The 16,648-nt window shown below is 41.4% G+C and overlaps 1 protein-coding gene across 1 annotated transcript in view; it reads right to left on the bottom strand.

Moving 5' to 3' along the window:
• The window catches only part of RCAN3 (RCAN family member 3), a 35,718-nt gene extending 19,775 nt beyond the window's left edge, over positions 1-15,943 (bottom strand). The window contains exons 1-2 of the mRNA XM_045545990.1: positions 15,834-15,943; positions 4,739-4,993 (exon numbers count right to left, since the gene is read on the bottom strand). Coding sequence (XP_045401946.1) covers positions 4,739-4,933 — 195 coding nt within the window. The 5' untranslated portion in view covers positions 4,934-4,993; positions 15,834-15,943. The remainder of the gene's footprint in view (positions 1-4,738; positions 4,994-15,833) is intronic.
• Positions 15,944-16,648: the final 705 nt, after the last annotated feature.

Consider the following 16,648-nt stretch of genomic DNA (forward strand, 5'->3'; position numbering starts at 1 on the left):
TTTCATTCTAAGAGTTTTATAGTTTCAGTTTTAACATTTAGGTCTTTGATCCTTTTTTTTTTTTTTTTTCCAAGAGATGGGGTCACACTATGTTGCCCAGGCTGGCCTTGAACTCCTGGGCTCAAATGATCCTCCCACCTCAGCCTCCTGAGTAACTAGGACTACAGGCATCTTTGATCCAATTTGAGTCAATTTTTTCTTCTTTTTTTTATTTTTATTTTTATTTTTATTTTTTTTGAGACAGAGTCTCACTTTGTTGCCCGGGCTAGAGTGAGTGCCGTGGCGTCAGCCCAGCTCACAGCAACCTCAAACTCCTGGGCTTGAGCGATCCTACTGCCTCAGCTTCCCGAGTAGCTGGGACTACAGGCATGCGCCACCACGCCCGGCTAATTTTTTCTATATATATTTTTTTTAGCTGTCCAGATAATTGATTTCTATTTTTAGTAGAGACGGGGTCTCGCTCAGGCTGGTCTCGAACTCATGACCTCCAGCGATCCACCGGCCTCGGCCTCCCAGAGGGCTAGGATTACAGGCGTGAGCCACCGCGCCCAGCCTTGAGTCAATTTTTTCTTTGATATAAAGTACGGCTCCAAATTCATCTTTTTACACGTGGATATCCAGTTTTCCTAGCACCTTTTGTTGAAAAGACTGTCCTTTCCCCATGGAATGGTCTTGGCAGCCTTGATGAAAATCATTTGACCATATAAATAAAGGTTCATTCTGGGTTCCCTATTCCATTCCATTGGTCTATATGTTTGTCTTTATGCCAGTATTACATTGTTTTGATTACTGTGGCTTTGTAGTAAGTTTTGAAATCAGGAGGTGTGAGTCTTCCAACTTTGTTCTTCATTTTCAAGATTGTTTTGGCTATTTAGAGTTCCTTGAGATTCCATATGAATTTCAGGGTAGGTTTCCCTATTTCTGCAAAAAACATCATTGGGATTTTGATACGGATTTAGTTCAATCTGTAGATTTCTTTGGGTAGTACTGACAGCTTTTTTCCAGTCTGTGGACATAATCTCTTCCCATTTATTTGTGTCTTCTTTAACTTCTTTCAGCAATGTTTTATAGTTTTCAGTGTAAGTGAAAAATGAGTTTTAAAGCAAGCTGTATTCCTCTATGACTCTAAACACACTGTCCAAAACAGAGACTTGACTAGGATTTCCTCTAGCACTAAGCTTCTATGATTCTCCAGTATTTAATCAAGCCTTGAAGCTAACTAAATTTTACTAATTCTTGGCCAGAAGAGCACTATAAACTCAATTAAACAAACATTTACAGAAACCTTATGACATTCCAGGCTCCGTTAAAAATAGTTCCCTATAATGTAAACATTCCTCCTTTGAATGCTTTTTTTCAATTCTCAAATTTAAAACAGCACTTTCTTCAAAGGATTTTACGTTTTCTAGGTTGAGGGATATACTAGAACACTCAACAATTAATTTAGCCTAAAAATCAGAGGATCAACTCACTCAGTTAACCTCCAACTATCATTCGCCTTTCTTAAATAATATTTTCTATTCTTCATTTTTTAAATGGAGGGTATAGAATCAAATGCTTGATAGAAAGATTTAAATGGTACATATGATTGCACAGACCACAAAGGAATTTGGGCCAGTGCATCTGGGAGCATAATTTCGGATTAAATCCCCTATGTACTACTTTATCTCACTCGGCTCATAATTCTGTTTCTTGATTATAGCACTGCATCACTAACCCTCAGCAACCATCTTACAGAAGCCATTCATTCAACAAACATTTAACAGTTGCTACTTTGCACTGGGAATTCAATTAGATGCTCAAGGTCACTGATCAAAGAGCAGGATCAGGAGAGCAGGCAGAGATATCTTAGCACATTGCAACTATCAGCATCGGAAAAACTGAAATTGAATGCCTTATGGTGAGTAGGTCAGTAGGAACAGTTTTATATACAAAGAACAATACTCTGCAAAGGGAGTACATTCCAAAAGCCATGTTGCATTTCTTTATAGTCAGTCCTACGTAGAATATTGCTTTGCATAACATTTACTGTGTTCCCTCAGACACACAGAACTACAGTGGAAAGAACAGTTCTATTTTTCACATTATAAAAACCTAAATTATATTTTGAAAACTTCTCATGTTCAAATCAGAAGGAAGACCAATTTTTCCTTATTTTAAGAAAGGGAAAACTGGAGTTAAAAACAGCAAACAAGCAAATACAATCATGCTGGGACAAACCCAAATCTGTCAAAGAAAAATGAAGTACTAAACCTGTAGCGCTCCTAACAGAGATATTGATTAGCTGAGCACATGCATAAAATTAACAACCCTGCTGCTGAGGAAATGTAAATGGAAAGATAAGCCTTTTCCTCAGTTTATTTTTCTTAGTTTATTTTCTTATAGTTTATCATCCCCATAGGCACACTATTTTTAAGAAATATTGATGAAAATCTAGAGCCAAAATCTAATAATCTAAAATGAAGATTTACCTTCATATGATAATGGCACCTGTGGTATTTATTCTACTATTCAAAACGATGCAAAAGCTTGTTCCAGCAATTAGAAGATTATAAAGACAAAAACCTTTTCAAGTCAGAAAAAAAATTCTTTTGAAAATAAAGTGTTTAATTGCAATGAGGATTATTCTGCCTCTTTTCCATCAGAAGCATCTGTTTTGTTTTTTGCATGTACGTGAACGACCTGAATAAATAGGTGATTCCAGAAGCTATAAGACACTGATAGTGAGAAGAAAAATATAAAAGAAACATTTGATTTTACCCACATTTTATATCCAGTTTATCTACAGATAACTTTGTAGTATAAACAATTTATATTTTACAGTTTCAGATATTACTGTTAAGGCTATTGCATAAAATTCACTATGAAGTCCATTGAACTGCTGCCACTAGAATTTCTGCTGAGATGATTTCTGGTATAAATTTAGGTTAGATATAACTCCCAAATGGTTTTAAAAATGAAAACCAGTAAGAACTCACCCCTTTGGCAAGTTAAAATTTACCCAGGCTATGGTTAAAAAGAAAAAGTTGAAGCAGACAAGATTATGAGGTTTCCTGAAAGAATTCTTGTGAATATAATTTTAAGACAAACTAGTAATATGTCTAGTTTCTTACAGTGACAAATAAACAAGGTTAACTTATTTATAACATGAAAATTTAGAGCTCTAGAAAGGATGATTTCAAAATTTCTACATTATGACTGAACTTGGGAAAGAAAATAGTATTTGTAAATGAAAACAACCCCCAAAGACACAAAATTGGCGACTGTATCCCTCTCCTTTGCTCCACGTCAGGGTCCCTCATCTCCAGGCAGGTCCACTTGGGGAGCTTCCTCGTTGGTCCCTGCCCTAGTGTCTCAGCTTCCTCGCTTCTCCCTGCCCTAGGGTCTCAGCTTCCTCCTTGGTCCCTGTCCTAGGGTCTCAGCTTCCTCGCCAGTGCTTGCTCTAGGGTCTCCTCCCGTCACTTTGCCCTCTACGTGCCGTGGTGGCTGTTCCTTACATGGAGTTCTGATCGCCACTCCTAGAAGGACAAGCGCCTGAGCCTGACATTCACAGTGCTTTGCAGGATGGCTCCACACCCACCTTTCCAACCTGATTTCTCTTCACTTCCACCCCATATCACCTATGCGCCAACCACACAGAATTGCTTGCTACTCCCTGACATGGCCTACATTCTCCTGATTCCACTGTTTTGCTCATTCTGTCCCCTTTGGATGAAATTCCCTTTCACTTCCCTGCTAAAATCCTATCCAGCTCTGATAACTCTTCTCCAGTGCCATCTCCCCATGAGATCTCTTATTCCAATTGGCTGTTGTCCTCTCTCCTGTGATACCTCAAAGTACTCTCAAGTGTTTCTAAAGGCACGGTCATCCCTACTGCAGACTGTAAACCCTGGGAGGCAGAAGCTGTGTGATTAGTGCTCTATGCCCTGAAGCCGCTGGTATGGTTCCTCACACACTGTAGGCAATCAAGGATGTACTGAGTTAAACTGTATGGAAGTTCTGCTCCAAGAAAGTCACTGCAAGGAAAATATTTTGAGTGCACAGATAGAAAATTAAAGGGCCTGTCATAGTATTTTGAGAAAAAGTCTCAGAACATGGAAAATGTATACCAATGGCAGAAATATTTCATTTTTATAAACTAAGACCTATAGGCTTTTGTGAAATTATGATGGAAACACACACACACACACACACAACCCCTCTCTTTCCAGGTAAATAATAAATGAACTAAAAGAAAGTAACCTTTAAAATAATAAACCTAATCATTTCCCCAGTCAAGTTGTAAAAAGTAATACAAAAAATGTTAACAATTTTGTTGCAATGAAATCATAAATAGTTCTAATAGGTTGTATGTAATTAGCCCCAGGAAAAAGCTGAATTCTTTCTTTTGTGAATGCACTCTCAAGTAATAAGAAGACAGGCTAAATATCACGAGCTTTTCTTTAACTATAATCTCCAAAAATGAATGAATAAACAAATGGATTTAATAAGACTTGATTCAGAATTCACTAAAAGCCAGTGCTTCTCAAAATATTTGTGAAGCACTGGTTTTTAAATATTTCCTGTCAACTGCAGACTGATACTCTTCCAAAATACGACAAAAATGCTGCTGCAACATCTAAAGGTTGCCATGCACTTCCTGTACTTAATTTGTCAGGGGCCAGTAAAGCTCTGTTTTCTCAAATGCCCATATATTCAACATGCTACAAATGCAGGGAAGGGGCGGATATATGCCTACCTTCTGCTCTTGCACCTCAAACACTGCTTCATGGACACTGCAGGCAAAAAGTGAGGTAGGCAGATCACTTAAATCCATCATCTCTTCCAAATCATCTTCATTTTCACCAAAAATCATCTCTTCTTCCTCTTCTTGGTCACTGCTACAGAGATCTGACTGGCTGTCATTCCAAGATTTCATAGTGTCCCTTAACATTATCCCCTAAAAGCAGTTTTGTTCCGTTTTTAAAGTTCTAGGATGTCTAACAGGCACTTACTGTAAAAAAAGAGAAAACAACACAGAGATAAAACTTTGAAGGCCAAATAATGTTCCAATCAATCAATTTCTTGACAGCAACTCAACACATGGAGCAATTTTATTCAGGAAAGATAAATCAGCATTTAAATAAACTCATAACCATCTTCATAAATGAATTCTATATACACTAATTTGATTTGCTTAGCATATTTTACATAGTATGTATCACTGGCAATGATATATTGAGAAAAAAGGCAATAAGTTTTCTGGTGAAATTGGAAAAAAAAGGATAACATAAAATGGGATAGTATCAATATGTACACTAGTTTACAAGCAGTAGGAAGAAAAATATGAACCAGAACGGCCTTCACATATTTGTTTTGGGTTTTGGGTCTACAACACTAAAACTGGCACAGCAGAGTAAAACCCACACTGATTCACTCACCATCTGCACCCTGAAATATGGTCTGTGATGAGCTGATTTTACCTTCCTTAACCAATTTGTTCTTTTTGAATATATTCTCAAAGAATTAAGTTGCACAGAATGAAAAGTTGTCTGTAAAATTGGCCTTTGTTAATATTAGAAACATTTATAGTACGTAAAATTTAACATAGAATATAATTAAACAGGTCCTTTTTCTGAACTTTTATTTATTTATTTTTTTTGAGACAGTCTCCCTCTCCCATTGCCCTGGGTAGAGTACAGTGGCGTCATCGTACCTCACAGCAATCTCAAACTCCTGGGCTCAAGTGATCCTCCTGCCTCAGCTTCCTGAGTTGCTGCGTGCCACCATATCCAGCTAATTTTTCTTTTTTTTTTTTTTTTTGAGACAGAGTCTCACTTTGTTGCCCGGGCTAGAGTGAGTGCCGTGGCGTCAGCCTAGCTCACAGCAACCTCAAACTACTGGGCTTAAGCGATCCTACTGCCTCAGCCTCCCGAGTAGCTGGGACTACAGGCATGAGCCACCATGCCCGGCTAATTTTTTCTATATATATTTTTAGTTGGCCAGATAATTTTATTTCTATTTTTAGTAGAGACGGGGTCTCGCTCAGGCTGGTCTCGAACTCCTGACCTGGAGCGATCCACCCGCCTCGGCCTCCCAGAGGGCTAGGATTACAGGCGTGAGCCACCGCGCCCGGCCTCAGCTAATTTTTCTATTTTTTGTAGAGACAGGGTCTTGCTATTGCTCAGCCTGGTCTCAAACTCCTGGTCTCAAGTAGTCCCCCACTCTGCCCTCCCAAAGTGATAGAATTATAGGCATGAGGTACCACAACCAGCTCTTTTTCTGAACTTTTAAAAATCACTAATTTTAAGCCAAACTCCTGGAGCTCAAAGTGTCCCTCTCTTAAATAATGAAACAGAATCTGTCTCATATGGACTGTTCATGTGCATGTCCGGCTCCTCTAATGAGCTGCACATCACGCCCACCAAGCAGAGCACCTCGGACATAATATACTTCAAGATGCCAATACAGAATTTAAGAAATACCTACCAAGCACAGAAAACTGTAAGTGATCATGAGTATGACTACCTCAAGAGTACCTAATCTGTGATTTCCCCTTTTATTTCAAAGAACACAAGCCCACAGGAGCACATCACAGAGTGGTAATTACAGGATAAAAACAGTGTTTTCTGTTATTCTACTATATCAATTAAGACTAATTCTAAAAAGTTGAATATTTACTTATCTTTTTTTTTTTTTTTTGAGACAGAGTCTTGCTCTGTTGCCCGGCCTACAGTGCCGTGGCATCAGCCTAGCTCACAGCAACCTCAAACTACGGGGCTTAAGCGATCCTACTGCCTCAGCCTCCCAAGTAGCTGGGACTACAGGCATGCGCCACCATGCCCAGCTAATTTTTTCTATATGTATTTTTAGTTGTCCAGATAATTTATTTCTATTTTTTAGCAGAGACGGGGTCTCGCTCTTGCTCAGGCTGGTCTCAAACTCCTGAGCTCAAAAGATCCACCTGCCTCGGCCTCCCAGAGTGCTAGGATTACAGGTGTGAGCCACATGCCCGGCCTCTACTTATCTTTATAAACATTTGCTGAGTGCCTACTGCTTGGTTTGGGGGGATACTAGATGAGTAAGACATGGTTCCTACCCACAAGGAACTCCCACCAAAGCACAAATTTATCCTCCACAGTGCTGACTGACCACTCCACTCTCCTAGAAGACCCTGTTCCATTAATGGTCGCTATGCGTTCAAGCTCCCCACCGTTTGGAGTCTACCTTCTCCTCACTCCACCTGTATCTCCTTCACCTTTCCTACCAACTACCTGTGAAGGGCTGTGACCTGTATTTGCTGCTTTCCCTTCCTTGACTCCTGCCACTCTTGAATTCAGTGTAGTTAGGCTTCGGCCACCCCCTTCTGGCTACGACTGCCCTCGTTATGGACAGCGATGGTTTCCTAACACACGCATACTTTGTTTTGTTGCACTATATTGCCCTTCATAGATAACTGTGTTTTTTACAAATGGAAGGTCTGGAGCAACCCTACACCGAGCAAGTCCATTGGTGCCATTTTTGTGTCACATTCTGCTAATTCTTACTATATTTCAATTTTTTTCACTATCATCGTATCTGTTACAGAGATCTGTGATTACTGATCTTTGGTGTTACTATTGTAAGTGTTTTGGGATGCCACGAACTATGCCAATATAAGACAGGGAATTGATAAATGTGTGTGTGCTCACTGTTGCACCAACTAATCATTCCCTTTCTCTCTCCCACTCCTCAGGCCTCCCTCTTCTCTGAGACACAACGATATTGAAATTAGCCCAATTAATAACCCTACAATGGACTATGAGTGTTAGGAAAGAGTCACACATCTCTCGCTTTAAATTGAAATCTAGCAATTATTAAGCTTAGTGAGTAAGGCATATGGAAAGCCAAGATAGGCCAAAAGCTAGGCTTTTTGCACCAGTTAGCTAAGTTGTAAATGCAAAGGAAAAGTTCTTGAATGGAATTAAAAGAGCTACTCCAGCATACACATGAATTTGTGTCAATAAAGTGAAATAGCTTTGTTGCTGATGTGGAGAAAGTTTTAGGGGTCTGGATAAAAGATCAAACCAACCACAACACTCCCTTAAGCCAAAGTCTAATCCAGAGCAAGGCCCTAACTCTCTTCAATTCTATGAAGGCTGAGAGAACTGCAGCAGAAAAGTTTGAGGCTAGCAGAGGTTGGTTCATGAGGTTTTAGGAAAGGAGCCATCTCTGTAACACAGATGTGCAAGGTAAAGCAGCAAAGAGCTGCTGATGTAGAAGTGCAGGAAGTTAATCCAGAAGATCTAGCTGAAATCACTGATGAAGGTGACTACACTAAACAACAGGTTTCCAGTGTAGATGAAAGTCCTCTTGGAAGAAGATGCCATCTAGGACTTTCATAGCTAGAGAGAAGTCAACGCCTGGCTTCAAAGCTTCAACGGACAGGCTGACTCTCTTACCAGGGGCTAATGCAACTGGTGACTTTAAGTTGAAGCCAATGCTCATTTACAATTCCAAAATTCCTATGGCCCTTAAGAATTATGCTAAATCTACTCTATGTTCTATAAATGGGAACAAAGCCTGGATGACAGTACGTCTGTTTACAGCATGGTTTACTAAATATTTTAAGCCCACTGTTGAGACCTACTGCTCAGAAGAAAAGATCCCTTACTGCTCACTGATGATGCACTAGGTCACCCAACAGCTCTGATGGAGATGTACAAGAAGATTAATGTTGTTTTCAGACCTGCTAACACAGTAATTCTGCAGCCCATGGTTCAAGCATTATGACTTTCAAGTCTTATTATTTAAGAAATACATTTTGTAAGGCTATAGCTGCCATAGATAGTGATTCCTCTGATGGATCTGGGCAAAGTCAACTGAAACCTTCTGGAAAGGATTAACCATTTTAGATGCCATTAAGAACACTTCATGATTCACGGGAGGAGGTCCAATAACCAACATTAACGAGAGTTTGGAAGAAGTTGATTCCAGCCCTCATGGATGACTTTGAGGGGTTCAATACTTCAGGGGAGGAAGTAACTGCAGATGTGGTGGAAACCACAAGAGAACTAGAATCAGAAATGGAGTCTGAAGATGTGACTGAATTGCTGCAATCTCATGATAAAACTTGAGTGGATGAGGAGTTGCTTCTTATGGATGAGCAAAGAAAGTAGTTTCTTGAGATGGGATTTACTCCTGGTGAAGATGATGTGAACACTGTTAAAATGACAATAAAAGATTTAGAATGCTGCATACACTTAGGTTGACAAAGCAGCAGCAGGGTTTCAGAGGGCTGACTCTCATTTTGAAAGAAGTTCTATTGTGGGTAAAATGCTATCAAACAACATTGCATGCTACAGAGAAAGCTTTTGTGAAAGGAAGAGCCAACCAATGCAGCAAACTTCATTGTCTTATTTTAAGAAATTAGCCACTCCAAGCTTCAGCAACCACCACACGGATAGTCTGCAGCCACCAACATCTAGGCAGGGCTTCCACCAGCAAAAAGATTACCACTGCCTGAAGGCTCAGACGATCGTTAGCATTTTTTAGCAATGATGTATTTTTAAATTAAGGTATGTACGTTGTTATTTTAGACATAATGTTATTGCATATCTTGAGATTACAATAGAGTGTGAACATAATTTTTATATGCACTGGGACACCAAAAAATTCATGACTTGCATTACTGCAGTGGTCTGGAACCAAACCTGGAATATCTCTGAGGTATGTCTGTAGTTGGAACCTAATTTCAGGTCTCAGCCTGTCTCTGCAGCACACGACCTTTGGTCCATTCCGTTCATTCTTACACCTCTCTGTGCCTCTGCCTTCTGGGGCTTGGTCCTTTCTGTATCTTCCTCAGCCACTCTGTTTTTTTCCACTGGCTCCTCTCTCTTTGAGGTTTCATCCCTATCCTTTTCCTCATCTTACTCTCCAGGGTGGTTTTATCCACATTGGAGCATTTAACTGCCTAACCACCAGTGGTTCTCAACTTAGTTTCTACCTCCCTTCAGCGCGTGCACACACACACACACACACACACACACACACACACACACGGTCAATTCTGTCTCTATTTTACACACTAATTCCTAAGCCAGGAAGAATGTGACCACAGCTGAGGGAGAAGCAAGAGCGGAATCTTGGACGACGAAGAGGATGGGTAGTTTGGAAAACATACCAGGTCCCCAAGAGATTTTGATCTGCCTCTTGGTCTTTCCTGTCTACACAGGCAGGAAGTCACTGACATATATGACTACTTTCCAATTTACATACCAAGCCTCAACCTCTCCCCTGAGTTCTAGTCTTATATTTTCAGCTTTCTATTGAACATATCTACCTGGGTACCCTACAGGTACTATAATTGTTTTTTAATTTATTCCTTTAATTATTGTGCCAGAAATCTCTAATCTGCAAGGGGGTTGTGGGGGAGGGAATGGTATCGTACCTCATTGTGGCTTTCATTACAATCTTTTCTTCAAGACTAAATTGTCAGGTAGACTTTGTAGCTCTTACAGCACTTTGCTCGTTTTTCTGTTATATAGTTACATTATGATTATTTGTTTATAAAACACTCCTAGCTACCAAACTGTGAGTGTCTTTGAATCCCCAGGCCCTGGCATAGTTTCCAGCTCACAGTATACGCCTTATAATAAGGACTGCTGAATAAAAGCAGATAGCATTGTGATTACCCCCCTGATATGTCAGCACCGACAAAGGAAAATTTAATTCTGCATGGGATTAGAGACAGAGTCCCCAAAGAGGTTATGGTGACACTTCAAGGATGAAAAAAGTTTCAGCAGGAAGAGAATGGGGAGCATTCTAGGCAAAGCCAACAGAATAATGAACAAAGGCATGAAGACAAAAAGATCTCTATGTACAAGGCCTTGTGATCTGGTGTGGCTACAGCGCAATGTCTTTGGTGGGAGTGGCATGAGACAAAGTCAGAAAGGTATGTGTGGGCCAGGATGCCAAGAAAAGAAAGTTACAGAATTCTGATGTAAAAACCAGTCAATATCAGCATGCCACTGAAGATTTTTAGGCAGGGAATTCATAAAATCAATTCAATTTAACTGTCAGTATCACTAAAAATGGGCTGTCCAGAGGCACTAATGTTTCTATCTCATTTCCCCCAGCCAACTAAAAAGAAGTGAGGAAAACACTGTGCCTGGTTTTTTGGAGGTTGGCAAGTTGGGGAGCTCTGAGACTTTGAGAAAGTTAACATATTTTTGATAAGTTTTTTTGTTTTTTCAAGTTCTCTCTTCTAACCCTTAAAAAAAAAAAAGAGAGAGGGAGTACAAGAAACAATCCTTTACCTGACTTAAAAAAAATTCTTAGAATGTCACACCTTCACTTCCTGTTTTCTACCTTCAATTTTGAGTACCTTTTTCTTTTGATGTAACTTCAAACAGAAGTTATAAGAATAGTACAAGGAACCCCTGTATGCTGTATTCTTTACCCAGTTACCAATTATTAATACTTATATCTTGCCCGTTTGCTTTATCATTCTCTACTTTTATATATGTGCATTTTTTTAAACCATTGAAAGTACGATGGAGCACACCCCTTTTACTTCCAAATACTTCAGTATCAAGATAATTTTCTTTTTTCTTTTTTTTTTGAGACAGAGTCTCACTTTGTTTCCCTGGGCTAGAGTGAGGGCCGTGGCGTCAGCCTAGCTCACAGCAACCTCAAACTCCTGGGCTCAAGTGATCCTACTGCCTCAGCCTCCCGAGTAGCTGGGACTACAGGCATATGCCACCATGCCCGGCTAATTTTTTCTATATATATTTTTAGTTGTCCAGATAATTTATTTCTATTTTTAGTAGAGACGGGGTCTCGCCTCAGGCTGGTCTCGAACTCCTGACCTTGAGTGATCCACCCGCCTCGGCCTCCCAGAGGGCTAGGATTACAGGCGTGAGCCACCGCACCCGGCCTCAAGATAATTTTCTTACACAACCCACAATATAATTACCAAAAGCAGGAAATTTAACATTGATAAATACTGTTATCTAATTCATAATCTATATTCAGATTTTATCAGTTATCCCAATAATGTCCTATATAGCTATTTTGCCTTCCAATGTTTCATATTAGCGTTAAATTATTTGCCTTTTATTCTAAGATATTTCAATAATCTCATGGTATTGCTATGCTTTCTTCACATATACATCACTGTATATTTGATACACTTCAAAAGGACAGATTGCTGAAATACCACAGTAACGCAAATAAGTCTGAACAGTCCTTATGCATACCTCAGAAAGATTCAGGCTCCATAATCAGACTTTCTAGATTTGAACTCTGGCTCCCCGAGTCCTATATATTAGGTAAATTGCTTTGCCTCTCTCTTTCTGTTTCCTTAACTATAAAATGCAGATAATAATAATAATCCTTACGCAATAAGGATATTAGGAGGATTAAACGTGAGAATACATGCTAAGTGCTCAGAATTATGCTTTGCATATAGTTAGTGCTCAATAATTACTTTTACATAGGCATGATCTATGTTAATGCAGTCTTGGGTTGACAGGACGCCAAGAATACCAGAACCATTGGTGGAACTGATATTTAAACAATAAAATGAGAAAAACCCATCCCCAAATGATCTAGTTCCAAGCAACAAAAATAAAACTAACACTTTGTATCATTTCAAGGAAATTATTCAGTAGCAGGTGTGTCAATAAAATGAGCTCTAGAGCAACCATTGGAGGTAGTAATACGGCTCCAGAATAAAAACACTTAAAGATTTAAGAACAGAGAGCTAGGTGAAACAGGCCATGGTGCCTTTCTGTGGACCTTACAGAATTTTACGTCCTAATGCAATGCATACAGTGTGAGACATTATCATTCATATGATGGTTCTCTTGCTAAAGACAAGTCATAGGATTTTTTAGATACAACTTCAGTCAACACTGTCACTAATTTTCTGACATCATAAATGCAGTTAGATTTGAATAGGAAGAGATATGTAAGAAGAGCATATAAGGCAACTCAGCTCATACTTAACTCGGTTTCACGAGGGCAAAGAAGTACCTTGGTTCTTTGCTGTTATTACTGTAGTTGTTGCTAACTTTGCCCCACTCCCACTATTAGCAAACCAAGCTGTTCTGTTACCGATAGAGGGAAATCACGACTGGCCCAGCAGAAAGGGCTGAACCAATATGCACCAGCTTCTGTAAGCAAAGGTCTGTGCTAATCAGGGTTTAGTATCATCTCTAGCGAACTGGCTTCTGGCAAATTATTTCTTCATGGAAACATCAAATGAGTGGAAAAACTCCAAGTAGCATGACCATCTGCTCTGCTACAACAAGCCCTTTGACAAAAGTAATCCATCAAGGCAAAATGTCAAGCACATGGAGTTGATTTTGCATTTTCCATTCTGATCAGTAAAAGGTAAATTTTCCTCCAGGATTTAAAAATAATAATTTTTCAAAATAACGATTCCCAACTTGGTGAACATTTTAATATCTTAGCTAGATGCATTTTAAAATTTTTTGATGTGTTCAATATGCTACTGAGCAATATTGGATACAAACAAGTGCTCCATTTTCAGCTCTACAAGTGCCCTGCTGAATAACCTTGGAAAAATCACTCGGCTTCTCCGTATTTGTTCTCTCATATACAAAATAAATACTCAAAGATGCTCTGAATTACTAAATTTCTTTTAAAAACTTCTAAATTATAAATTTTAACTAATTTTTAAAAAAAGATAAACACTCAGGATGGTCAATGTGGGGGTTCTGAAGGGCTACTATGAAGCCCCTACCGTCTACTCTCTCCTGATTCACCACTTCCAGGTAGAATTTTACTATTTTTTAGTAGCTATAGTAAAAAAAAAAAAAAATTGGTGCAACAGTAAAGAGGTAAAATTCAATTTTTGTATTTTGTATGTTTCAATGATGTATGCCCTGATTTCATAAATAATCTAGAATTGGTCCCGTTATTATTCAAAGTTCCTGCTACACCAGGAATAGTGGTATTTGTTAGCATGAGATAGATAATAGAAATAAACAACAAAAATCAACTGTCAGAACATATGAAAACAATAGGCTTTAAAGAATAATTGAAGTAGGCAGGGCATGGTGGCTCACACCTGTAATCCTAGCACTTTGGGAGGCCGAGGTGGGTGGATTGTTTGAGCTCAGGAGTTTGAGACCAGCCTGAGCAAGAGTGAGACCCCGTCTCTACTAAAAATAGAAAGAAATTATATGGACAACTAAAAATATATGTAGAAAAAATTAGCCGGGCACAGTGGCGCATGTCTGTAGCCCCAGCTAGTTGGAGGCTGAGGCAGGAGGATCGCTTGAGCCCAGGAGTCTGAAGTTGCTGTGAGCTAGGCTGATGCCATGGCACTCTAGCCCGGGCAACAGACTGAGACTCTGTCTCAAAAAAAAAAAAAAAAAAAAAAGAATAATTGAAGCAGAGATATAAAAGACTGATGCTCTTTGTTTTGCTGTACATAACTCATTTCCTCTCAATATAACCTCTACATTCTAGGGAAAAAGTGGAGCACTGTCTGCCCTCACCTTCTGTGTTTTTTTTTAGGTCTAAGTAACAAACAGTATTGAACTTCAGAGCTTCTACTATTTCACAGGTTTCAAGTCTAACGGATTTCCAAGTCACAATATTTTTCATGATGTTTAAGTTTTTTGACCAACAACTCCACTGACACCAGACGAAATATGTCCTCATTTTTTTTTTTTTTTTACCTAATGTTCATATATTTAAAAGCTTGACAAATGTTACATTTCTATAGCAGGAAAAATCTCGTTTACCCTGCAAGCACTGAAATCTCCCAGGTGAAGAAAGAAAAGGCTTGCCAATGCAATAAAATGTAAAGATGATGACATGGCTAAAGAAGGGGCTCTTGGTTTTCAGTGTTTTCACAATCTTCCTGCATTGAAAAGTCCACATTCTAGAATACCAATACAAAATCCCCATCAAAACCAACCAATTTGTCTGATGTACAAATATCTAGATCCTGACTCTTAACATTATGTGTTTATACAGTTCAATATATTGAACCAAAGCTAAGGAAATGGCCTTAAAATAAATTATTTTAAGTCGTATGTAATCACAGCTACAGACAAATCAGTTGCTTCTCTTGCCACATAGCGCATCAGAGATTTTTATGAAAAGTTCAGATTAATTTGGTGTACTAGGTAGCTTTCGACAAAAGCTGAGCGAGTATTTTTGACTTTGAGCACTCCACGAAAACACTACTTTAATCCTAGTTTGCATCTGAAACACGAATCTGCACTGCTGCTTCCCACGCTTGAATCCTAATCTCTAAGGAAGATGATCAGATTTTGCACGGAAGCTGGCACGAAGCACCCTGGAAACAGACCCCTGTTGCTCTACCTGTCCTGGCAGTGGACGGAAGCAGATACACAAGTTTCAAGAAGTTGGGGAATAACCGACGCGACGGCTCTCCCTGCACCCGGGAGGAAGGGGGCGAGACAGAGAGGGGCTTCCACCTCTGGCCGTCCCCGTTTTACCTACTGCACCTTGCCTGCCTTAAGGGGTGGGCTGGGCCTGGCAGCTTGTCAAAGATTCAAGCAGTTGGTGGGAGAAAACTGCTGCTGGCGGAAGAGAGAAAACATTTTTTTTTTAAATTTTGGTTTTGTTTTCCAGGACACCACCCCAGAGGCTACCGGAGAAAAGCCTGGGCGCGACGGGGCTGGGGCGGGAGGCAGGGTCGCGGCAGCACCTGCGGGGTCGCGGCTCGGGGGAGCCCACCCCTCCCGGGCATCTCGGCGGCTTCTCTTTTTTATTTTTTTTTTTAACTTTTCGCCCCCGCCCGGGGTCCCACTGCGGCCGGCCGCAAACCGGCTCCGAGTCGCCGGCCCCGCCTGCGAAGGGAGACTCACCTGCGCCCTGCCCGGCAGGACGGAAGCAGGGGGAGCCGAGAGGCCTGGCGGCGGCGGGGCTAAGCGGGAGCCGGGCTGCGCGGCGGCCCGGGCCGGGCAGAGTCGGGAGCCGCGCCGGCCGCCCGCAGCTCGCCCGCCACGCCCTCGACGCCCGTGGGAGCCACCGCCTCCGCGGAGACACGGGCGCCGCCTGCACCGAGCTACACCGCCGGCCCCGCGCGCGCTCCCGGGCCCCCGCGCGCCCCCGCGCGCCCTGCCCCGCCCCCCGCCGTCCGGCGCAGGCGCCCGAGGCCGGCCGTGGGCGGGGGCGCGCGGGGGCGTCTCGGGCACGCGCGCTCCGCCCACTCCTGCCGGAGTCTCGTTCCCCTCAAAAGGGGCCGGGCTGCGCCTCGGAGACGGGGGCGCTGGGTACCCCAGAAAACAAAGGCTTTAGTGACCTTATTGTTTTCCACCGTGACCAGAAACAGTTTATCTCCTTTCCCTACTGGCCCCATGTTGACGGTCACAAGAGTAGTTAACAGGAATATCAGGAACATATACCCAGCGCCAGGTACCATGTACTCTGTGAGCTTTACCTCGTTTCACCTCACAGTCACCAGCGAGCCGGATATTACTGCCCCGCCCTGTGGACGAGGAGGAGCTTCCCTGTGCTTAACGGCCCGGGGCGAGGCGGCCAGTGGGCGGCGGAGCTGTAGGCGGCGCCCAGTGTGGGCTGCACATCCGGGACTCAGCCCTGGTGGCTGACTGCCCCGGGCCGCCGCCCCTTCCTCCTCCCCCTGCTCTCCCTCCTCCTCTCCCTCTCTCCTCCTTCCTCC

Source organism: Lemur catta, chromosome 3 (assembly GCF_020740605.2).
Source record: "Lemur catta isolate mLemCat1 chromosome 3, mLemCat1.pri, whole genome shotgun sequence".
NCBI lineage: Eukaryota > Metazoa > Chordata > Mammalia > Primates > Lemuridae > Lemur > Lemur catta.